The sequence below is a fragment of the Sarcophilus harrisii genome, chromosome 2, assembly GCF_902635505.1.
Source record: "Sarcophilus harrisii chromosome 2, mSarHar1.11, whole genome shotgun sequence".
Classification (NCBI taxonomy): Eukaryota; Metazoa; Chordata; class Mammalia; order Dasyuromorphia; family Dasyuridae; genus Sarcophilus; species Sarcophilus harrisii.
The window spans coordinates 341,469,685-341,495,963 of NC_045427.1; the positions used below are offsets into that span (position 1 = coordinate 341,469,685).

The 26,279-nt window shown below is 34.2% G+C and overlaps 2 protein-coding genes across 4 annotated transcripts in view; one reads left to right on the forward strand and one right to left on the reverse strand.

Annotated features, from left to right (window-relative positions):
* Positions 1-26,279, forward strand: part of BRF1 (BRF1 RNA polymerase III transcription initiation factor subunit) — a 153,277-nt gene that overhangs the window by 37,546 nt on the left and 89,452 nt on the right. For 2 of the 3 annotated variants that reach the window (XM_031952992.1, XM_031952993.1), the window contains exons 3-4: positions 859-1,032; positions 14,835-14,866. In XM_031952992.1, coding sequence (XP_031808852.1) covers positions 859-1,032; positions 14,835-14,866 — 206 coding nt within the window. The remainder of the gene's footprint in view (positions 1-858; positions 1,033-14,834; positions 14,867-26,279) is intronic. The other variant, XM_031952994.1, reaches the window with a different exon arrangement.
* The window catches only part of BTBD6 (BTB domain containing 6), a 35,616-nt gene continuing 10,617 nt past the window's right edge, over positions 1,281-26,279 (reverse strand). Inside the window, exon 4 of the mRNA XM_023503486.2 lies at positions 1,281-1,821. Coding sequence (XP_023359254.1) covers positions 1,731-1,821 — 91 coding nt within the window. The 3' untranslated portion in view covers positions 1,281-1,730. The remainder of the gene's footprint in view (positions 1,822-26,279) is intronic.

The window sequence follows — 26,279 nt, forward strand, 5'->3', positions numbered from 1 at the left end:
GACAGCAAGGAGATCAAATCAGTCAATTCTTAAAGAAATTACTTTAGACTGTTCTTTGAAAGTTCAAATACTGAACTTCTTTAATCACATAATAAGACAGGACTTACTGGGGGAAAAAAAAGACCCTTGTGTTAGGAAAGATTTAAGGCAAAAAGAAAAGAGGGTGGCAGAGGATGAGATGGAGAAATAGCATCATGGAAACAACAAACATGAATTTGAATAGACTTTGCAAGATAATGAAGAATTGAAGGACCTGGAAGGCCTTGGTTTCATGAAGAATCAGACACAATTGAATGACTGGACAACAACAGAAATAAAGTAGATCATCAGTTGAAGAGAATGACTAATTATGTCAATAATGTAATTGCTGACACAAATGTAACATTATTGTACTCTAAGAAAAATTCAGAAAAGCATGAATAATAGATTTAGATGAACTTATGCAAAATGAAATAATAAGTAGCAAAACAGCATTCAAAACAGGAGGACCTATGTAAATGGAAAGAAAAACAAAAACTGAAAAACTCAGTGCTCTGTAAATAAAGTGAGAAAGCCACGATCAATTAAAAGGTGACAAAAGCATCTTCCTTCTTTCAAGAAGTAAGGAAGTATGAATGCCGAATATTGCAAATACCATTTGCAGTCATTAATAGTTAAAATATAATTTGACATAAACTTGTAAAATTTTACATAAATTCAGAATATATATTTTATTCTTAGACCTTAGTTGTTGGGTTGGTCTCATCTTTTTTTGAAATTAAATTGGTACAAAATCTTATGCTTTTTCAATAAAATTGTGATGAATTAGGTGCAAAATTATGTTTTGTAATTTTGTAATTTTAAAAAATTATTTTCTAGGCAAACGTCAGATTCATCACTTAGGAAATCAGTTACAACTAAATCAACATTGCCTTGATACAGCATTTAACTTCTTCAAGATGGCTGTGAGCAAGCATCTTACACGTGGAAGAAAAATGGCACATGTCATTGCTGCATGTCTTTACTTGGTTTGTCGCACTGAAGGAACACCTCGTATCCTTTCAGCTTCAAAATACTACTTTTCTTCCTTTTGGTTTTTCAGTAACTTTTCTCCAAATATCAAATGTACCAATTAAAATTCCTTTTTTTAATCCTTAAATGAAAATTGAATCTCAGGTTTCATATTTTCCCCTCTAGCAGAGACTAAATGACTACTTATGTTACAGGAAATTCCTGTTTACTTATGGTTTAAATATGATAACTTTTGAAATTCCCTTCAGTTGTGGAATTTTTAGATTCTCTGATTCTGAATTTGATACAGTATTTCAATGAAATATGTATAATTATGAAGATGAAAGTCTACTTGTCTGAGAGTTCTAAAAGGAGAATTGTAATCTATTAATTTCTGTAACCTAGAATGTGTGCATATTGTTTTCCCTAGAATTCTTCCAGTGACTGATATAAAGCAGAGAGTAGATTTATAAACAGAAGATGTGGATTAAAATCCTGAACTCTTGACAAGTACTAGCAGAATGACTTTGGACAATTTATTCAGATTTTCTAGGTCACTGTTTTCTTATTTGAACCTTTTCAGGGAGATTCTCAATCTTGGTTGAACTTATTTTATAAGATATTTTAATAACTTCAGTTAGCCAGTCATTATTTGTACTATACAATTGGGTAGAGTTGGTTACCTTTGTAATACAATGTATTTTATTGTATGCATTTAAAAACATTTTGAATAGGGTTTCTTAAACTTCCCCAGACTTCAAAAGAGGATGGTTCATGGCACCAAAAATGTTAACAATTAGCTTGATGATCTCCCAGTTCTCTTCTGTTGTCCTATTTAAGATTAAGGATAGAGAAAAATCACATTGTAGAAAGTCACTTTCCTGTATTTCCTCTCCATTGTTCATTCCTCATTACCTATTCCCTTATGCTCATTCCCTCAGTATTCCCCTAATAGTGTCCTACTTCAAAACTTCCATCACTTCTACTGTGCTCTCTGGAATACATACTTCATTGACCACAAACTTGGCTCTCACTGAAGCCTAAGTCCTTCCTGATGACAGATTTCCTTGGCCTCCCCTCTCAAGTTCTGGCTGAACTTTTCACTTACTCCCCATTACCATTTCCATGTTTTTCCTCTCTTACTATCATTTAGTAATCTCACCTCCTTTGAGGTTCACTCAGTCTCTGTACCACTCAATCAAAATTTTGGTAACTGTTATCTACTAACCCCAGGATGCTTCCCCTTTTTTCTCAACAAGTTTAAGGTCTGGTGCAGTCTTTTCTTCCCCATCTTCTGCTCTCATAGAAGGGGATTTGAATATACATATTGATACTCCTACAAGTACTCTACTACACAGTTTCTTAATTTCCTCATTTCATATGACTTCCTCCTCTTGCTTCCCCTTAATCCTATACAAAGATGGTCATACACTTGCCATCACCAAAAAAAAAAAAAAAAGAAAGAAAGAAAATACACCACTTCCATGTTCTCAAACTAAAATTTCCTAACCTAATTACTATTTGTAGTTATGTTGAGGTGTGAGAGATGAAGGATGAGAGATACCCTAATGGTGATGGAGCTGGTGTCAAAGGTTTCTGCAAAAGAATTAGCAGTCCTGACCTTCATGCAAGGTTTTTGGCAAAAAAAAAAAAAAGAAAAGTTTATTATACTGAGAAACAATTTCTCAGAGGACCAGTTCCAGATAGGAATTAACAAAGATTTGGGGTACAGAGTTGTTTTTTTTTAATTAGCTTTCTATGGTTTGAGGCTAGGGAGCAGATTATGGGTTAATTTTCATATCAATAAGGGTGGTGATTGTTTCCTACACCAGAGTGATTCACAGATTAATTGGAAGTGGGAAATTCCTGTGGGAAACCAGGTAGCTTTTCCAAGGGAGATTTATGTGGGTGGGGATCATTTTTTGGAATTTCCCCATGCCAGGTGGCCTACCCTCCACAAAGATCAGGGGACACAGTTCTATTACATCAATTAGTTCAACTGTCATTCTGCTTTATAGTCTTAAAACTTGTTCTTTGTTCACACTAGGACCTCTAATCCTTGACTTCAGTTGTTTTTCAGGTTATCATCCCTGTCCTTGCTATATTCTCTTGCTTTCCTCCTCTTGACTCTGTGGTGAATTATTTTAACTCTACACTCTTGTCTTGAGCCCTTTTCCCCTTCATTGTATTGTCATGCTTGCTCTGTTTAATCTTGGTCTCAGATCACTTCAACCATATACTACCTTCAGTATTACCAATGTTTCTGAACAAATGTGAAAAAAATCACCCAGTATACTGGGTCCACTACAGATTTATGTTATATAAACTTAACTGGGTCTTGCAAGGCAATCCTTCTAGATGACATAAATGCTCCCTAATTATTAGTTTATTGTCTTATTCACTGTAGTGGTCCTTCCAGACCTTTTTATCCCTCTTAGCTTCAAACCTTGCCTCATATTTTACTGAAATAATGCCATTTGATGATGAGCTTCCTTTTATCACATCATTGAGATATCTTTTGCCATTATCTATTAGTTTCCATCTTATAGGAAGAGGATCCTTCTTGGCGAGTTTGATTTCTTTAGCAGATTACTTTGTGATCATTCCCAGTCTTTTATTTATCTTTAATCTCTCCTTATTTCTTCTGTTGCCTATAAAAATGCTCATGTCTTTCTTTTCTTTTGTTTTCTCTTATTTTCTTCTCTTTTTGCTGAGGTAATTGGGGTTAAGTGACTTGTCCAGGGTCACACAGCCAGGAAGTGTTAAGTGTCTGAGGGTAAATTTGAATTCAGGTCCTCCTGACTTCGGGGTTGGTGTTCTATCCACTGTGCCACCTAGCTTCTGAGAAGAACTAAGTTTGTCATAGTTGATCGTCACATGATCTTGGTCATAGTTGATCATCACATAATCTTGCTATTGCTGTGTACAATGTATTCTTGGTTTTGCTTGTCTTGCACAGCATCAGTTCATGGAAATCTTTCCAGGCCTTTCTAAAATGAGCTTGTTCGTCATCCCATTATTTTTTTATACCATAATTTATTAAGCTATTCCTAATTGATGGGCATCTACTTACTTTCCAGTTTTTGCTATTGTAAAAAGAGCTGCTACAGTAAATTTTTGCATCTGTGGTCCTTTTCCTTCCTTTATGTTTCTTTGGGATATAGACAGCATAGTGGCACTGCTCAAAGAGTGTGCATAGTTTGATAGCCTTTTGGGCATATCTCCAAATTGTTCTCCAGAATGGTTGGATCATTTCACAATTCCACTAACAATGCATTAGTATTCCAGCTTTCCTGCATCCCTTCCAACATTTATCCTTATCTTTTCCTGTCATCTTAACCAATCTGAGAGGTGTGAAGTAATACCTCAGAGTTGTTTTAATTTGCATTTCTTTAATCAATGGTGACTTAAAACATTTTTTCATATGTTTGTAAATGGCTTTAATTTCTTCATCTGAAAATTGTCTGTTCATATCCTTTGATCATTTATCAATTGGGGAATGATTTGTATTCTTACAAATTTGACACAGTTCTTTATATATTTTAGAATTGAGGCTCAGAAACATTGGCTGTAAAAAATTTTTCCCAGCTTTGTGCTTCTCTTCTAATCTTGGCTGTGTTGGCTTTGTTTGTTGGTTTATTTGTTTTAATTTAATGTAATCAAAGTTGTCCATTTTGTATTTCAAAATATTCTCTAGTTCTACTTTAGCCATAAATTCCTCCCTTCTCCAAGATCTAATAGGTAAACTATCTCTTGCTCTACTAATTTGCTTGTAGCTAGATGTACCCATTTTTACCTTATTTTGTGAGATGTAGGCCTATGCCAGGTTTCTGACATATTATTTCCAGTTTTCCCAGGTGAATTCTTATCGAAGCTGGAGTTTTGGGGTTTATCAAGTACTAGATGATTATAGACATTGATTATCGTGCCATGGATATCTAACCTATTCTACTGATCCACTACTTTATTTCCTAGCCAGTATCATATATTTTTGATGTTTGCTGCTTTATAATAGAATTTTAGGTCTGGTACTATTAGGCTACTGCTTTTGTAATTTTTTTTTTCATTAATTCCCTTGATATTTTTGAACTTTGTTCAATTTGTATAAATTGAAGAACAATTTATAATCTAATATCACTATTATAAAAAAAACAAACAGTTTTGAGGATATTTCTATATAAACTGATGGTGAGCAGAACCAGAAGAACAGATTTTTGGGTAACAGCGACATGGTAAAAGACTAGCAACTTCAGATAACATCTGTGGTCAGTTACAATGACCATTCATGATTTTAGAAATTCAATTTAAGTTGCAGAATAAGACCTTTTTCTTTTTGATTTCCTTTTTTTTTCCCCTAAAAAAAAAATCCCAGGAAATTAGTTTTTCTTTTTTTAAAAATAGAGAAAAGCTAAGAGAGAGATTGAGATATCTTATTTATTTGTTTGTTTGTTTGTTTTTACATAGACAATTGGAGAGCTGATATAAATAATTAATATTTTGATGTGGTCACTTTGTTGATAGTTTTGCTTAGTGTTTAGCTATTATTTTATTTTGTTACAAGAATAACAAAATTGAGGTAATGATAATGATAAAACATACCAGTAATTTTTAAAAAATGCTTTTAATGATAAAACGTATCAGTAGTTAAAATTTTTTAATTAAAACAATTAAAATTCAAAATGTTTTCACAATAAAATTTCTTAAACTAATTCATATGTTTTAAGTATGAAGTTAATTTTGTTTCCCATGTGCGCTTCAATTCAGCACACATTTATAAAGTGCTTTACATGTACAAAGTTGTGTGCTAGACTCTGGGGAATAGGTTCCAGTATTTGGAAAAGATAGACTTTCTTCCATTATCATTCCTTCTGATCTATTTATGAGATTATATATCATCAACAAATGGTGAAAACAAAGTAATATATTGTTGGTGTTCTTTTTCCACAACACAGCCCGGTGATAAAAGTTTAGAACTTTTATTGTGTCCTTCAGTATAGCCCAGTTAGCCCAGAGGCCTATCTCTCTGCTTGGTTCTAAGAGCTCCGCCCTAATGTCTCCAAATCCAAAGGTTTGTCCTTCCGACTCCAGCCAGCACCAGGATAGAAGATATGATGAATCTCCCTTGCCTGGAAGATAGGGCTTGTAGGCTTTCTTGTAGAGTGCTCCTCTCCGACTCCTGGGAATGCTCCCAAGTAACTCTCCCAAGTAAAAACTCTTTCCAGTGGCTTACTGGAGCTGTATTTATGCTACTTCTCCGAGAGTGGGATTGTGGGATATCTCCCAGGATAATCTCTGGCCCTAAGGGAGGTGTAAATTCAGATATCTCTTTCTAAACCCTGATTCTCCCAAACCTGTGAACTCCATTGAGTACTTACTTAGGAGCTCTCTAAAGGTATGAACACAAACATTGTTTCTATCAGTTGTACTTAGTACCTTGTTTCAAGTTCTGACCCAAAATATCTCCTTCTAAGATCAAATCAATCATATTGAACCATGCTAAATTAGATAATTATTGTCTCTATCAACTCTAATGGCTTAACACTTTTAAAGATTCCAACAATATATAATACATGTATAATTTCTTATTTTTTTTTGTTACATTATTTCAAGCACAGATATGGACCATACCTTCCAAAATTTGTTTTTTAAAAGATTAAAAAGCAAACAATTGGTTTCATTATTTATCATATGCCTTTATTTTTCTTTCCTTTTTTTTAATGGCTTTTTTCCAGTTACATGTGAAGAGAATTTTGTACATTCATTTTTTTTTTTTTACAAAATTGAGTTCCAAATTTTCTTCATTGTTCCATTCCCTCTTCCCTCTCCAAAATGGTAAACAATTTGATATAATTTATATATGTTTAATCCTGTAAAACATATTTCCATATTAGCCATTTTGTAAAAGAAGAAACAGAATAAATGGGGAAAAAACCCATGAAAAATGGATGTGGATAGCATTTTCTGTGATGAATCTTGAAATTGTGGATCATTGTATTGCTGAGAAGAGCTTAACTCGATCATACTTGATTATCTCACAATGCTGCTCTTACTATGTACAGTGTTTTCCTGGTTCGGTCACTTGTTTTTGCATCAGTTCATATAAGTCTAGGTTTTTCTTAAATTTTCTTGCTTATCCTTTATTACAACACAATAATATTCCATTTCTTTGCCACTACAAAAGAGAACTGCTATATAAATATTTTTTTACATGTAGGTTTCTTTTTCCTTTTTTTTAATGATCTCTTTGGGATACCACCATAGTAGTAGTATTGCTAGATCAAAAGGTATGCAGGTTTTTATAGCCTTTTGGTCCTAGTTCCAAATTGTCCCCAGAATTGTTGGTCAGTTCAAAACTCTGATAGTGTATGTGTCCCACTTTTCTCACATCTCCTCCAACATTTATCATTTTCCTTTTCTATATTAGCCAATCTGAGAGGTTTGAGTTTTAATTTTTGTTTCTTTTGTTCAGAATTGTTTTAATTTTTGTTTCTTTAATCAGTGGTAATTTAAAATATTTTTTCTTTTTTTTATTATTTTTTATTATAGTTTTTATTGACAAAACATATGCATGTGTAATTTTTCAACATTGACCCTTGTAAAAACTTCTGTTCCAACTTTTCCCCTCTTTCCTTCACCCCCTCCCCTAGATGGCAGGTAGTCCCATACATTTTAAATATTTTAAAGTATATGTTAATTACATTATATGTGTACATATTTATACAGTTGTTTTGCTGCATAAGAAAAATCGGATTTAGAAAGAAGGTAAAAATAATCTGGGAAGAAAAACAAAAATGAAAGCAAACAACAGAAAGAGGGTAATTGCTATGTTGTGGTCCACACTCATTTCCCAGTGTTTTTCCTCTGGGTATAGCTGATTGTGTTCATTACTGATCATTTGGAACTGATTTGGATCCTTTCATTGTTGAAGATAATCACTTCCATCAGCATTGATACTCATATAGTATTGTTATTGAAGTGTATAATGATCTCCTGGTTCTCCTCATTTCACTTAGTGATGCATCAGTTCATGTAAGTCTCTCCAAGCCTCTCTGTATTCATCCTGCTGGTCATTTCTTACAGAACAATAATATTCCATAACATTCATATACCAAAATTTACTAGCCATTCTACTTAGCCCATTGATGGGCATCTATTCAATTTCCAGTTTCTAGCCACTACAAAAAGGGCTGTCACAAACATTTTTAACACACAAGTCCCTTTTCCTTCTTTAATATTAGAACATTTTTTCATGTAATTATAGATAGAATTGATTTCTTTATTTGGAAATTACCTATTTGTATCCTTTGATCATTTATCAATTGGAAAATGACTTATATTCTTATAAGTTTGACTCATCTATCTATATGTCTGTCCATCTATATATCTATGGGTTTTTTTGTTTGTTTTTGAAAAATGAGGCCTTTATCATCTTTTTCTTATTGGGAAGATTTCTAGCTTATTCTCATTAAAGATAGTACTTGCTGATGGTTTTAGATAGTTAATATTAAACATTTTAAGGAAAGTTCCATTTATTCCTAGCTCTCTATTCTAAACAGTAATAGGTATTGTATTTTGTCAAAAGCTTTTTCTACATCTATTGAGATAATCATCTAATTTCTGTTGATACCATCAATTATACTAATAATCTCCCTAATATCAAAGCAGCTCTTTATCCTGGCATAAATCCCATCTGGTTATAGTATTTGATTTTTGTGTTATATCACTGTAATCTCCTTGCTAATAATATCTGTATCAATCTTCATTATGGAAATTAGCCTTTACATTTTTTTCTCTGTTTTCACTCTTCTTATCTTAAATATCATCATCATGTTTGTGTCATAAAAAGAATTTGGGGGCATTCATTCTTTGCCTGTTTTCCCAAATACTTTATGTAGAACTGAAATTAATTGACCTTAAAATATTTGGTAGAATTCATTTGTGAATCCAACTTAGTCTTAGGGACTTTTTTCTTAAGTAGCTTATCGATGTTTTGCTCATTTTCATTTTTTAAATGAAAAAAGGGTTATTTAAATATTCTACTTCCTCTTCTGTTAATCTGAGCAATTTATATTTTTGTAAATATGCATCTGTTTCACTTAGATTGTCAGATTTATAGGTAAAAAAGTTCCTAATAATTGCTTTCATTTACTCTCTATTGATGGTAAATTTACCCTTTTCATTTTTGATACTGATAATTTTGTTTTCTTCTTTCTCTTTTTAATCAAAATAACCAATGGTTTATCCATTTTGTTGTTATTTTTTTCATAAAACCAACTCAGTCTTACTTACTAATTCATTGATTTTCTTCAGGAATATTATATTCCAGGCCCTCCAATCCTTTAAAATGGAAGCTGCTAGGTCCTGGATAATCCTGATTGTGGCTCCTGAATATTTAAATTGTTTCTTTCTGGCTGCTTGCAGTATTTTTCAATCTAATTTTTAGTGAATTATTTTCTTCAATTAGCTTTTTTAACTTCCTTTTGCATTTGGCCAGTTGTACGTTTAAAGAGTTATTCTGTTCAGTGGATTTTTTATTTTTCATTTTGCTTCTATTTTTTCAGATAGTTTTCTTTTTCCATTTTGCCAATTCTATTTTTAAGGAGCTTTCTTCAGTCAATATATTTTTCCATTTTACCAAAATTTTTTTTTTTAAGGAGTTGTTTTCTTCAGTCATTTTCTGTACTTCCTTTTCGAATCTTTTTCCCCCAAAACTTTCATAATTATCCTGCATAGCTTTCATTTCTTTTCCCCATTTTTCTTCTGTCTTTTAAGATCCTTCTTGAGCGCTTCCAGGAGAGCCTTTTGCATTTGAGAACAGTTTATATCTCACTTTGAAGCTTCACATGTAGGTATTTTGCCATTGTTGTGCTCTTCTGTGTTTGTGTTCTGATTTTCCCTGTCATCCTGTCATGATAGTAGCTTTCTAGGGTCAGGACTCTTTGCTTTTTTGCTTATTTTTAAAATTTGAACTGCTCTTAGGGCACAGATTGTCCCAAGCCTCTTTTTTGGAGGGAGGGGAACAGGGGACAAAGGACACATTCTGCTCCTTTTCCCTTTTCCTGCCTAATTAAGACAGACCTTTCCTGAAGAACTTCCAAGATATCTTAAGATGGAAAATTATTATACTCCAAATATTTTGAGTTCTGTCACTCCAAAATCCATTCAGAGCTTTGATCTAGTCATAATTCTGAGATAAGCTGGAGAGAACTCAAGCAATGTCCTGGCTTCTCCCTGCCATCTTGGCTCCACCCTTCATAAAGTTTTATTATTTTGTTTTCAGGCTTTCCAATTTGTTATTTAATTGGGAATTTTAAATTAATTTTATAGTTTTTTTAGTTGCATGCCCAGTATATTGATCTGATTTTTCTCTATTTAATTGAATTTATTTATTTAAATTTGAATTTAGGGGGAGAAAATTTCCTTTTACTATACTGTATTGGCTGCGTCTCATAAGTTTTGGTATGTGTTCTGATTATTGTTATTCTCTTTGAAATTAATGTTTTTATGATTTGTTTTTTGATTAGGATTATTTAGTTTCCAATTAATTTTAATCTATCTTTCCATTGACTTTTTTCCAATTTTTCTTCAACTTCTTTTATTTGATTTTTTAATTTTCTTTTTGAGCTCTTCCTAGAGGAGTTTTTGGGCTTAAGATCAATTAATATATGTTGTAGAGGTTTTGCATGTTGTGTTTTGACATTGTTGCCCTCTTCTAAGTTTATCCTTTGTTCTTTCTTATCTCTATAATACTTTTCTATAATCAGGGCTTTTTGCCTTTTTTCCCCCTCTCATTTCCCAGCTTATTTAGTGACTTTTAAAGATAAGCTCTATTCCTAGGATATAGGAAGCATTGTCCCAAGTTACCTGGTCCCTGGCTTTCTGCGCAAGAGCTCTTGGGATGTTTGCTCACCTGTTGTGCTGAAACATCTGGGGCTGGAAGTTCACCTGATGAACTGGAACCATGGGGTTTTAAAGCTGGCCTGCTGAGCTGCGGCCCAGGAGTCTTTTGTTGGTGATCTTTGTTAAGCTTTGGGGCCTCCTGTTGGTTTGCCTGGACACCATTTGAACTGGGCTGCCTTCCTCTTTTACCCAACTGAAATGGACCTTTTCTGTAGTCCTTCTAAGTTATCTTGTGATGGAAATTTAATTCACTCTTTCTTGTGGGTTCTTCTGCTCTAGAATTTGTTTTGATGTTTGACTTAAAGTTGTTTTGAATGAAACTGGTAAGAACTCAGATAACTTCCTATTCTTACTCCACCATCTTCTTATAGTTTTCTTTTCAAAGAGATCACATAGCAAATGTTTTGTGGCAATCTATCACTGATAGATATACCACATTTATCTTCAAGAATCCTGAAATTCTATCTGAACAAAATCTTTTGGTTTTTCACCTCTCCCTCTGCATTCCCTTATATAACTCTTTATTTTATCCTCACTGTTACCTCCAGTTCTTGACCCCTCCCTCAGTTCTCTCCCAGGTCATCTCCATTGCACTAGCCACTTTCTCCTCTTCTCATCTTGATGACGTGGTGAACAAATTTGATTCTGCACTGTCATCTCTTGAATCTTTTACCCCCTTTTATCATGTCACTTATATCCAGTCACACCTCAGTGTTGGATCACTCCCATCATTTGTTGCCTTTGTGCCTATGTGCTGGTCCTCTACAAATTTATGTTACACAACCTCAAGTAGCCTTAACTTGTCTTCTAGGAAATTGTCCTTTACTTCTTTTTTTGTTTACTATCTCATACTCTACAGTAGTTTTTCCAAACCTTTTCATCCCTCATAAAATCTCCCACAGTTACCCCTTTACATACTCTTTCATATGAGGACCTTGCTTCGCGTTTTTCAGAAAAAACTGAAGACATTAACCATCCTTTCTCCTCCAACAGATTTCTCTCTTTGCCATCCTTATTCTTCCATCTCTCCCTCTCTGCTGACTTATTTCCTATTGCCCACAGACAATTTCCTATTCTGAAAACAAAACAAAACAATTCTTCCTTGATCCTTCTATTCCTGCTAACTATTGTCCGATTTCTTTCCTTTCCTTTTTAGCTAAATTCAAAAAAGTGGTCTAAAATAGGTACATCCAAATTCTACCAGAACTGCTTCCTTCAAAATCCCAAATGATTTCTTAGGCCAAATTCAGTGACTTTTTCTCAGTTCTCATTTTCCTTGACTTCTTTTCTAGCATTTTACACTGTTGATATTTTCTTCCCTCCCTCCTTTCCTTCTTTCCTTTCTCCTTCCTTTCTTCCCTCCGTTTCTCCCTATTTTATTTTTCTCTTTCTCTTCCTTCCCTCTCCCCTCTTCCCCCTTTGTCTTTCTATCTCTTTCCTCTTTAGTACTCTTGTCTCTAGGTTTTTGTGATACCATACTCTACCTTTCCTGCTCTAATCTCTCTGCTTCCTCCAATATCATATCTCCAACTGCCTTTCAGACATCTCAAACTGGATGTCCAGTAGATACCTTAAACTCAGTATTCAAAAGAGAAATTATTCATTTCCCAGAACTTCTCCTCTCTCTTCCCTTATATTGTAGAGAGCAACACCATCTTTTCAGACCTTCAGATTTGCAACCCAGGAGTCATCCTAGATTCCTCACCATATCTCACCCCTATTATCTGAACTCTTGACAAAGCCTATTTCACCTTTGCAATATATCTTGGATATGCCATCCCTCTAGTGCAAATCCTCATCATCTTATGCCTTGATTAATGCAATAGCCAGCTATTGGGTCTGCCTATCTTAAGTCTCTTCCCATTTCAATCTAATTTTAGCCACTAAAATGATTTTCCTAAAATGCAGTTCTGATCATGTCATCTCCAACTCTTCACCCTAATAAAACCCCAATGGCTTCCTATTACCTCCAGGATCAAATACAGAATGTTCTGTTTGACTTTCAGAGCCCTTCATAACCTAGCCCCATACACCTATCTTCCTGAGACATACAAGTGACACTGGCTTCCTGGCTGTTCCTGAACAAAACTTTCACCTGTCTATTCTAGGTTTTTTTCTGTGTGACTTCTGTACCTAGAACACTCACCCTCCTCTCTCTGACTATTGACCTCCCTGTCTTGTAAATCCCTACTAAAAGCTTACCTTTTACAGGAAGCCTTCCCTAAACCCTTCTTAATTCCAATGCTTGCTTGCTTTTATTTCTTGTTTATCCCGTATATAACTTACTTATATATCTATCTATCTATTTGCATGTTCTCTTCCCCATTAGATTGTCTACTCCTCTGTTGTCTTTTTTTTGTGTGTGTGTATGTTCCTGGTGCATTGCATAGTGCCTGGTACATCCATAACATCCATACTTAATAAATGTTTGTTGAATTAATTTAATTTGTCCATTGTGCTATCATGCAACTTATACTACTGTTTTCCTTACAATTTCTTTTGGTACATGACAGAGTTTATGCTGTTTGTTTCACAGTTGATACTTAGTTTCAGTATTAGAATATAATTAATTTATGGCTCTCACAAAGTTATTCATAATTTTATCACTTAATATTTTGCCATTCTGTATTTTCATATATATATATGGTCATAGAAGTAACATGGAAGTAATTTCCAGTTGTGTGAAATATCTGTTAAGTCCTTATGCTTCTCATTTAGAGAGATAGTTCTTTTTGCTTTCTTATTTATCTTCATCAGAAGTCTATTTGTTGTTTAAATTCTACCTGTCTTTTCTATGTTTGATCTTTTTGGCTTGATTTGCCAAGTATCTTTTCCCATTGGTTTTTTTTTAAATTTAGGTAATTAGATGATACAGTGTTCAGCTTGAAGTCTGGAAGACCTAAGTTCAAATAGAACTTCAGACATTTAATAGCTATATGATCTTGGGCAAGTCACTTAATCTCTTTTTGCCTCAGTTTCCTCAACTGTAAAATGGAGGTAATAACAGTTCAGAGGATCAAATCAAAGAGATAATCTTTGTAAAGTTTATCAGCATAATACTTCACATATAATAGGCACTATGTAAATACCTGTTTCCCCTTCCCCAGTTAATTTTTAAATATTCTACTATTATTAATTGAAGTTAATGTTTTGTGAACATGTTAACAATTCAAAGACAATGAATTAAAATGTAAATTTTATCAGTATGTACCTATGGCAACAGGTACTACTGGAAAGAGTGCTGGATTTGGAGTTATAAGACCTCAGTTCGAATTCTGGCTCTTCTATTTGTGTGACTTTGGACCAGTTACATAACCTGAATCTCAGTTTTATTTTCTATAAAATTGGGCTAATAATACTTGTAATATATGATTTCACAAAGTTTTTATGAGAATCAAGTGATCATGAATGTTATAAAAATGACAGCTATTTTTATAAACTAAGCATTTGCATGTATTTAATTAGTTTTAAAAGTATCTTTAGGTACTGTTTTATGAAATAAATAATAAATTTGTGCATTGTGCTTTTATATTTAAATATAGCCTTTTATTCTAATTATAAAAATAATTAATTTTCCCTGTTCCAGAGAAATCTTTATCTTATTCAAAATATTTTAACTTTTACTACTTTGAAGCAATGCTCAAGTTGAAAAGCATTTATGTAATGTTGCCTCTAACCATTCCATTTTAAAAACATTTCAAAGCTTTATGTTTGAAGATCATTTTAACTTCCCAATTTAAGCCTGCCTGCTTCCCTTTTTAAACAAACATAAATAATTATACAAATGAGGTAGTATTTACCATCTGTAGTATATATCATTTATTAAAAAGAGGGTAATAAAATAAGTTCTATTACTGCTTTTTTCTTGTACATTATTTTGGACATTGTATATCCTTTCATAATTCTTCAACTAAAAAGTTTTATTTCCTTGACTTTTCCCACAGATATGTTACTTGACCTCAGTGACCTTCTACAGGTATGGGCTTTAAAAATATATATATATATATTTCCCCTCCCCCCTTACTAGATTATAAATGCAGTAATTAGCATTAGCACTTGCTAATACATGGCATACCATTTAATAGAGTGTCTGCCTCCTTTTGTCTTTCTATTGGTAGGGGGAGACCAGTTTGGATAAATTGGAAGACCTTTAAAACTTTAATTTTTAAGCAAATGAAAGATTTTTATCTCTCAATTCAATTTTGTAATCATTAAGCATATGTTTGACCTAAACCATTCTGTAAAGAGCTGGGGATATAAACACAAAAATTATGCAAAATTAAAGAATTTTAACATTTTACTTGGGAAAGGGGGGTCGTAGGGTAATACTTATAGATAAAAGTAAATATAAAATAATTTCAAAAAGGTGAGAGCACTAAAATCTAGGTTTTGTATTAGAAATGGCACAAGAGCTGACTTTTAATAGAAGCTGTTGTTTCTGAGAAAAGGAAATTTATTCCAGGAATGGGAAATAATCTATATAGAAACATGAAGATGTTGATTTTGAGGAATGCTATATTGACTTTTCTTGAGAATTAAGAAAATTAATTAAAAGTTCTTGAAGATCCACATATTCTACAACTTATCTATACTAGCCTACTTAAGAGTCCTTCAAACATTCCATACATACCTTTGTACCCCATGACCATCTTCCCTGGAATGCTCTACCCCATGTCTTTTGTCTCTTAGTTTTCGTGATTTAATTCAAGCTCAAAAACACACTTTGAAGGGTATTTTCTGGCCCTCCTCCAGCTAATGATATTTTCTTTTGCAGAATACCTTCCATCTACTGTATTTTTAGTTTATCTAGTTATTTATGTGGTCTCTCCTACCTGATTGGTAGAACTGGTGTGTGTATGTATTTTTTTTTTGCTTTTTTAAAACTTTTCTTGTATCCCCAAGATTCAGTTTAATTTTTGACACATAGTAAATACTATAAGCTTGTTGAATAATTGTGGAATGGTTGGTGGGCATGAGATTAAGGATGACTTTGAAAGCCCGACTGAAAAATTAAGTTATTCTAGTAACTGAAAATTTCTAGGTAGGGGACTACTATGATTACATCTAGTTCTTGGATAGTTTTGGTACCTCCTTGGAGGCTAGATTGGAGAGCAGATTGATTGGCAGCAGGAGAGCCTACCTACTTAAAAAGATGTTTTAATACTTTAGACAAATAGTAATGAGGGCCTGAAGCAGGGAATTATTTATTTTGAAGAGAAAAGGAGGGGAAAAAGAGAGGTTGTAGAGCCAGAAGTGCCAAGATTGGCAACCAGTTAAATATAAGGAATAAAAGATAAAGAAGAGTCAAGAAAAATTTGGTTATGAACTTGGATAACTGAGAAAATGGTGCTATCCTACAGAAATATGGAATTTTGAAGAAACAGCTAGTTCAACATAATTTGCCATAATGTAACCGCATTCAGCAAAGTGTAAGATCCTTTATCCTTTGGAAACAAAAGGAGTAAGAAACCTCCATAAGCTTTTCTATAAATTGGGGCTTTTAAATGAGGATGCTCTCTTTAAATATATATATATATATATATATATATATATATACACACACACACACACACACATACACATTTACCTTTAGGTAGCTAGATATTAAATTGGATAAAGGGCTGAAGTAGCTTCAGATAAATCCAAGTTCAAATCCTGCTACCCCAACCACTATACTAGCTGTGGACATGTGCAACCCTGAGCAAATTAGTTATCTTCTTTCAGTCTCAGTTTTCTCATATGTAAAATGGGATAACAATAGCTTGTACTTCATAGGATTGATACAAGGATCAAGTAAGGTAATGTTTGTGAAGTACTTGGCAAACTTTCAAGTGCTATATAAAGTTTGTTAGCCATTATTTTCCTTGGATAAAATTATTTTCAAAGTACTAAGGGAAAATTATGTAACATTTGGTAAGTGCTTAGCATAATGTCTGTCATATAGTAGGCACTAAATAAATACCTTTTCTTTCCTTCCCTTTTCAATTGAGATCTTTTATAAAATAATGAATAGTTGTATATATGTAATTACACAATTGATTTGTGGAATATTAACATACTTGCACTTAGTAATAATTGTTTTATATCATATCAATCAGATGGTATAGGTTATTTTGGTCCTTCCATTTGTTGTGTGAATGGAATCTCCCAGAAAGTTACTGATCAAATAGTTTGATCAAGCTAAAAATAGACTTCTAGTGTTGTGATAATCTAATAAATGTTGGCTTCACATACTTTACATTGCTTTAAAATTTTCTGCTAAATTAAAGCAGCTTAGGACCAAAACTACTTCATTTCATCTCAAGTAATTTTCCAATAAATGTGAAATAAATAATTCTAAATTGTTTGGCCCTTAAAATCTGAGTTTTCTATTCAGTTTTGGAGTAGCAAAAACAGGAAATATAGTTGCATTCCCTAGGTTTATATAGATTTTTCCTAAAAAGGATAAACAGTAGTGCAGAGTATCCTGCCCCTATCAGATAACTGTGCTATTTTTCTCCAAAAATATTTTATGTGTATCATTATTTCTGAGGTTATAATATTTGTAGAATTATTCGAATATTTGTAGAGTTAGTCAGTCAAGAGACATTTATTAGATGCTTATCTTGTGCCAGGAACTATGAAGTCTAGGGATGCAAAGTGTAAAAAAGGCATAAATAGTTCTACCCTATATGAGGGCTTAGGTTTTCTTGGATAAACAAAATGTAAATAATTAGCACATTCCTCTCCTCTCCTCTCTCTCTCTCTCTTTCCAAATATAAATATATATGTGGGGGTGGTATGTGGGTGTGCTTTTATATACATATATATTACAAGCTGTCATATATACATAGATATATAAGATGGAGGGATGGAATACAGGTAACTTTGGAAGGAAAGGCACTAGAAGCTGGGGGGTTGGAAAAAGTCTATCATAGAAATTGTTTCTTTGAAGGAAGTAGATTCTAAGAAGGAAAGGATTCCAAGTATAGGAAACAGCAAGAGTAAAAGGTGGGGGTCATAGATAGCATGCAGAGGAAAGTAAACTATAAGAAGTCTAGAAAAGTAGGAAAAAATTAAATTACAAAAATATTCTGAAGGCTTGAATTAGGGTAGTGAATATTTGAATGAAGACGTAACCCTGAAGTTGTAAGCCTGAATTAATATTGAAGTTGTAAACCTGACTAACTAGAAGGTTGTGAGGAAAGATTATGAGTCTTGTTTTGGAAATGTTGTGTTTGAGAGACCTATGTGTGGTGTTTTTCTTCTTTAAAATAATAATGGTTCTCTCTGGGAGCAGGTTTCTTGGGGAGGTTAGGCAGCCTTAGTTTCAGTTAAAAGCAATAATCACCCCAGGTGTTAAAAGTTCAGATCTTTTATTGCTTCCTCCAAAATAGCTTGGTGAGTTTTTCTTAGAGGCCTATCTTTCTGCTTGGTTCCAAGAGCTCTTGCAGCTTGTTCTTTGCCTCTGCTTTCTTCAGCCTCCAGCCAGCACAAAGGTTGGAAGATGGAATGAATCTCTCTTGCCTCCGAGAGAGGGCTTCTGGCTCTCAGTCTTCCAGAGTGCTGAATCTGGTTGCACCTCCAAGAGAGGGCTTCTCCTCAACTTAACTGATGCTCCCCTCTCAATCTTTTCAGCTGAACTATTGACTGAGCCTCTGTCCACTTCTTATATAAGCTCTCCCAAAGATTGACTCCTCCCCTCCAAGGGAGGGATTAAGGGAGGTATGAATCACAAAATTACAAAACTTTTGTGAATCTCCCATACTTGTGAACTCCAATGAGTACTTAAATACTTCTTGCTTATATGAGCTCTCTAAAGGTGTGAATACAAGCATTGTATCAATTCCATTGAGTTAACACTAGGATTCTAACATCTCCCTTGAGTGGTAACTTGTTTCAAATTAACACTAGGATTCCAACACCTATAGAATATCCAATTTGAAATGTATAAGGGGAAGTTGGTCATAGAGGAATGAGACTTTGGCTCCATATATAGACTTGAGAATCATATGATTCAGTATGATAATGTGAGACATAAAGTAGAAGAGGGCCTTGGAGGACAACCACAATTGGTGGGTGTGATAAAGGTGAATTATCAACAAAGGGGATTGAAAAGGAATTGTTAGGTAGAAGGGGAATCAAAAGAAGGCCCTGTTAAGAAAACTTAGAGAGGAGAAATATCCAAGAGGAGAAAGTGATCAACAATGTCATTCTATTGAGGGATAAAAAAGGATCAGAATTGAGAAAAGGCCATTAGATTCAACAATTAAGTGATCATTTCTGGAGGTGGAGCCAAGATGGTAGTGTAACAGAAAGCATACATCAAGGCATGCTCCCCTCACCAATTGCACTTCTACAAAATCTAAAAAATACATCAAACTGAATCCTGATAGAGAAATCCAAGAAAAAGTCACGGTGAATCATTTTTCCAGCATAAGTTAGTATTGAGTCTGGGGACAGTTATAGCCAGATGTACATTGTATGGGAAGCACATAAGTAAGTGACCAGGGAGAGATTATGAATCAGGGTAAGAGGGTGTCCCAGAACTATACTGGGCACTCATATCAACTCACTATAGCAAAAGATACCAGCTGTCAACTTTAATTATCCAGCTTCTGATGCAGAATGAATTGAGGAGAGATTGGAAATTCAGGTACTGTATGGAGTGGTAGAAGGCTCTGGGCAAGGAGAAGGAATAAGTTTATCAAAAGCAGCAAATTTCAGTTTCACCTTCTATCCCAATCTGAAGAAGCCTTTAATGAAGGAATTCCAGAGCAAAGAAGAAGCCTGTAGTTCTGTCACTCCAATTCTGTTTGCTTATTCCCCAAGATTCAATTCCAGGGTCTGAGTCCTACAGCAGTCTGATGTTTGTCAAGACTCAGACCCACATCAGGAGCTTGAAAAAGTTAGACCAAAGTGACAAAATCAGATTTTACTATAGTCTACAAGGAATTCTTTCCCAGAGTAAGCCTTAAAATTTTGATTGATGTATCCACTTAGGCTACTTAGCTATTGTATTCTCATCTGCACTACCTCTATGGAAGTTTTAACATCATGTAATTGAACTTGATTTCTAGAAAGAACTAACACTTGCAGTAAAAGTTTTTTTTCTCTTTTTTTCAAAAAAAAAAAAAAAAGATTTTACTATGAATTAGACTATTTTAGAAGCACTGAAAACTTTTAGTTTTTCAGCCAGAGTTGTCTCTGTGGTCCTGGAATAAAGCAACAGCAAGACCAGCCCAGATATTCCCCATAGAAGTATATAGAGCCCAGTCCTGATAAAGTTAGGAAGTAGGCTTGAAACAAATGAAGAAATGAAAGAAAGAATCTCACCATAAAAAGTAATTGTGTTGATAGGGATACCGAAAACACAGATCCGGAAGAACAGAATGACTAAAACATCTACAAGGAAAACCTCACTTTAAAACAAAGCTTAGACACAAATTTAACAAGATTTTTTTACAAGAGTTTAAAAACTACAGTACAATGAGTGTAGCTCAGAACTCTAAAAGGATGTACTTGAATCTAACAGAGGAGAGTTTCTCAGAGTTCACCCCCATAGCTTCTCCCCCATAGTCAAGGAGGACAGTTTCAGTGTCTCTTCTGCCCCCTGTCCCCATCACAGGGAGTATAGTATACAATATATGTGTGTGATATATATCCATAGTAGATAAGAAGGATCAATATCACTTTTAACCCCTCTTTCATTTGAACTCATCAAAGGAGGGAAAATAATATATACATAGGCATAACTATATTTCACTTTACAAAGAAATAGGAAAGGAAAGGGAGATGGGCAAGTTAAATGAGGAGAATATATGGAGGGAGGAATTAGTCCTAAGTAAAAACAAACTGTTAACTAAGGATACACAAAAATACTTACAATTCTTTTTGAGGTGGCAAAGAAAAAGGATCTGAAAGAGGTATTCATAAATTGGAGAATCGGACAAGTATATCAATTTAATGAAATACTATTAAATGATAAAGGATATCATTTCAACGAGGCTTGGGAAGACTTTTATGAACTAATGTGAAGGACATAGAAGGACATAGAACCAGAACAATTATAAATTGTTATATTATGATAATTATGAATTATGATTATGAATTTATATATTATATTTATATAATTATGAAAACATGTTAAAAATAAACAACTTCACAAGAATTAAATACTCTCTTCAGTATAATGACCAACCATAATTCCAGAAAATTCATGATGAAATGTGGTACCCATCCCTTGACTCAGGACTTGGTGCATAAAAAGAAAATTTTTTGATGTGGCCCCAGATTTTTTAAACTATACATGTATGAAATAGGGTTTGTTTTTCTTTCATTTTCTTTGGGGGATGAGGAGTATAATGCCGGAGAAACTGAGGCAAGATAGAGATTAGAGAGTTTTTAATATTTTATTTGAAAGGGAGAGATTTACTGGGACCAGATGGATCCATGGTTTGGTCATAGGGCTGAATGAGGCTGTCATCTCCAAGAATCCAGCATCCAGCCGAGAATGTGAGTTCTCCATGACATATTTATACACAGTAGCTAAACAAAGGCAGGGGATGGAGTCCAAACTCTGGTGAGTGGGAATCTCCAGGCAGGAACCATTAATCAGGTTCTGACAGGTTGGGGGTAGGGTTATAAATTCTTACTAATGGGGGGAGGTAAGAAAGTGTCTGGCTAGAGACAGAAAGTCTGGACTCCCCCTTTTTGAGTTTACACATTGACAATTTATAATCTCTTGAGTTATACTAGTCTTAATGAACTAGAGGAGGGGGGGGGTTGCAACTAAGGGGAAGGAGGCAGAACAATTAAGGAAACTGAGGCGGGACAATTTGGGAAACTGGATCAGGACAATAAAAGAGAACTGTGGCACAATAGGGAAAAGGTGCATTTGGGATGAAAGACATGGACTTTTGCCAATTGTAAAAAAATATGTAATTTTAAAAAATTGTATCATTGGTGATTTCAAAGCAGTTTCAATTGAATGTTGAAGTCAGAAGCCAGATTTTAGTGTATTAAGAGAGTGGAGACACCACTTTTTTCAAGTTTAGTTGAGAAGGGGAGGAAATATATAGGCTAATAATTGGCCTGTAAGGTAAATCAAGTTAAGGTTTTTCGTTTTTAAGATGATATTTAAATGACAGCAGGGAAGGGGAGCTATTAGATAAAGAATAAAAATTAGAGCTGGGGAGAGGGATGCTAATGGAGACAATCTTCTGGAGAATTTGGGAGGGAATAGTAATTAGAATACAATGTGAGGTGAGAAGGGAACCAATAATAAAGTCTTTATGGGAGGGGGGGGTGTTAAGGATGATGCAAGATCCTCAACTCAAGGTTGGAGTCAGGTAGCATGAGTTCTTAGAAGAATGAATATTGAGACCATCTTAAGTGTTAAACACAAGTCTGTCACAGAATATTTTCTTTTACATTAATATCCAAACCATTTCTAGTTGAAAGAGGTCTTGTCCCATATTAAATTAACATAAGTTTTCCCCCTTGCCTTCTGACAATTTCTTTTTCCCCCAAGATAATTTATATGAGAAAAAAATTTATATAAGAAAAAAAAATCACAAAATGGAAAAATCCATTTTGAGGTTAACATTTCAGAATTTAAATAGCAAGGTAATCATCTCATTCATTCCTAGACTGTGTCCCTTCTGGAATAAATAGAGTTCCTCTCTCTGATCTGTACCTTAATCCTTTTTCTGTGAAAAAGGATAAGCCTTAGGACCAATTGCTTTAGGGAATGGACAAAGAGAAGAGAGCCCTTAAGTATGTTCAAAGTCCCATTTAGAAATATTTTGATTTTAGTTAACTTTTTAGTTAACTCTTAAAGATTTCCCTAAGAGGGGTGGTTAAATGTTGCAGTGAATAGAGCAACACCCCTGAAGTCAGGAGGACCTGAGTTCAAATCTGATCTTAGACACTTAACAGTTCCTAGCTTGTGACCCTGGGCAAGTCACTTAATCACAACTGCCTCAGCAAAAAAAAAAAAAAAAAAAAAAGATTTTGCCAAGAAACATCTTTTTTGTCTTCATTTCACCTTCAGATAAGGAAATGTGGAAAAGGAGTTTTTAGACCCTAGAAATATTCTTTCTTGATATTGTTAAGGTGTTATGGGCCAGAACTCTGAACTTGAAACAAAGGATTCTTACAATGTACTAAGTCAGTGGAATTGATAGAGACAATAGTTATCTAATTTAGCCTGGTTCAGTATTATTGATTTAATCCTACAAGGAGATGTTATGGGCCAGAACTTGAAACTAAGTAGAATTGAGGAGACAATGATTAAATCTAGTTTAGCATTGATTTAATCCTACAACAAATAATGGTTTCCTAGTGATATAATGATTGGTTTGTACTCAGTGTGGAGCATATAAGGGAGAAGCCTCAGCCAGGGAGATTGAGAGACAAGCCGACAGACAGAAGGCTAGAGGCTGAAGGCTGGAGCTTGAACCCTTAGACTCAGATTCATCCCATCTCCCACCACACCTTGGTGGCAGGCTCTCTTCCTTCGCTTCTCCACTGAAAGCAAGACTCCGGAAGGCCTCCAGAAAACTAGCTGAGCCCCAAGTGTAGGAGATAAAGACTTTGAAAGAGATAATAAAGAATTTTGGACTTTAACACCTGGCTGCATTTGCGGTGATTACTGAACTAAAACGAAGGCTGTTCCCAGAAGCCCCCCAAAGAAGCCTGCTCCCAGAGAACATTACATTAGGGAGTCTAAAATGAAGGCTTAGAAATTTGGAACACTTGCTATAGTGTATAGGAGACTGAATTGCTTAGGAAGGAGTAGAATGCTTTGCTTTTGTGATATCCTAGTTGAATTAGGTATCCATAAGTTTATAAGGAACCTAGTCATCACAGTTCTATATTTTTTTAGCTTTGTTCAGCAGGACTTGAATAGGAGGGAGTTAGAGTGTTAGTAATCCAATTTTGAGGTTTGTTTAAAAAAAAAAAAAAGATGGTAAATATGACTAGATTACAAGAGATTGAAGAACAGAGTAGAGAGGATAGTTTTGTTCAGTTGTTTTTCAGTGGTGTCTGACTTTACATGACCCCATTTGGGGCCTTCTTGGCAAAGGTTATTGGAGTGTGATTTGCTCATTCCATCTCCAGCTCATTTTACAGATGAGAAAACTGTAGCAAAAATGGTTAAGTAACTTGCTCATGGACATACAGCGATTAGATCTCTGAGGACAGATTTAAACTGGAAAAAAAGAGTAGTCTTCCTGACTTGAGGTCTGGCATTCTATCTAGTGGGCCACCCAGCTGCCCACAGAGGATACTATAGAGTAGAATTGGTTTGCTAAGGGGTCAGAATTGAGAAGGGAGGAAAATTTAGGCTGAAGAATGGGATTAGAGATGAAAGTAAGCACAAAGCAGGGCTCAACATTATAAAGCACAAAGAAAACATAAAGAAAGAGTTAGAAAAAAATTATCAAATAAAAGAAAATTTGGAAGTTATAAACCAGAAAGTGTAATATTTCAAGGATGTCGTCATCTTTGTCCATAGCTAAAGTGGAATAAAGGGGTAGTATTAAAATAAAGAAATACATTATGAGCTAGGTACTGAACTCATTAAGAAAGAAGGGTGACTGTTAGTTGGTAGATAATGGTCATCAACTTCTGGATTTGTTGTTAAAATTGGATAACTTAAAAGAGAAATCTGTGAGTTATGGTGATAGAGGGAGACACTGAAAGTGGCAGTGATGAAGAGTAGCTTTTAATCTTGTAAAGTGGTTTCCTATAATAATCTATTTTGATTCTCAAAATAGCTCTCTGTGTTAGACTGTATTATTCCCATTATACAGATGAGACTGCTCTTTAGAGAGGTTATAACTAGAGATTCAGGATTTGAGTCTTTATCTTCACAATTCCAAATCCAGCACAGTATGCATTGTGCCACATTGCCCCAGTGATTGAGAAACCAAAGGAATTGGGTTATAAAGTCAAGTTAACCATTTAGGATACAAATAGGGGAAAACTCTAAAAAACAACAAAATCCCTACTCAAAAAAAATTATGGTCTAATAGAGGAGAGACAAGATGCCAACAATTATATGCAAAAAGGATAAAATTAGGAAAATTTGGAAATAATTTTGAGAGAAGACACTAACATTAAGGAATTTGGGAAAGTCTTCTTATGGTAGGTAGGATTTTAGCTTGTCCTAGAAAGAATTCAGAAAAGTTGGAGAAGGAGATGAAGCAAGAGAAAATTTCAGGCTTGGGGGTACAGGAGACAGTCAATTAAATTCTCAGAGTTGGGGGATGGATTATTGGCAAGGAGGCTGATATCATTGTACTAAAGAATATGGAGTATGTGGGTACAGAAAAAAGTGTGAGAAAACTGAAAAAGTATAAATTATATATTTAAAATATGTATATTAGTATATATATTAATATATTTAATAATGAGTGCATTCATAGGCATTAAGAAAAGAATCTGTCAATAAAAAGTTATTATAATAAAAAAAAGAATCAATGAGGACAATGTGATGGAAAAAATAGGAGATGGAATCAAAAGTACAGGTGGAGTAGGCTTTGGCAAGAGGTTCAAAATCTTCTTGTGAAACAAGAATGAAAAAGGTGCTAGTAAATGACATGAACTGGGGAGGAGGGAAGAAGAGAATCCTCTGGAAATGACTTCAATTTTTTGTTTAAAGTAACATATAAGGCAAGACTCTCAGTGGGAAAGAGGTAAGTGGAACTATAGGAGATTTGAAGAGGAATAAGAAGGTTTTAAGTCATGGGTGGGATGGCTATCAGATAGGGAAGGGATACTTTGGGGAAGGAAAACAAGAATTATTTTTAAAAAGACTATAAACTTTTTTTTTTTTTTTTAAGAAAGACAATGTAGGATAATGAATCTATTAGATATGTTTAAAAGGATCCCTTTGCTGCAGTTAGGGTAGAATTGAGATTATGTAATAAATTTGTAATGGATCCGGTCAGCATGGTTTCATGGTTTTCTCTAGCTTCAGGGGCATATGAAAGAGAAATAGCACTTACAGATGATACTTAAAGAATTCAGATTGATGGGATGTTAAAATAAATAGACACAAGTTGATTTGGAGAGAGAAAACATTAATAATTAGAAGAAATCAAGAATGTCCTGCTAGAGGAGGTGAGTTAAACCACAAAGTTAAGGATTCTAAGAGATACAAATGAGGGAGGGAGAAGGCATGGAGGAGATAGCCCATACAATGTTTATAGAGACAGGAGATGAAATTCTACCTTAGAGAAATATCTAGGAAAATTTGTCTAGAATGGGGGATGTGAAGGGAAAAGGATAAATGAAGCTAGACTCAAACATCTTTAAATGTAAAGCTGACCATCTAAGAGACAGGACTTGTAGAACAGCAAAGTATTTGGAAAGCTGTGGTCTAAGGCCAGTTTTGTTGG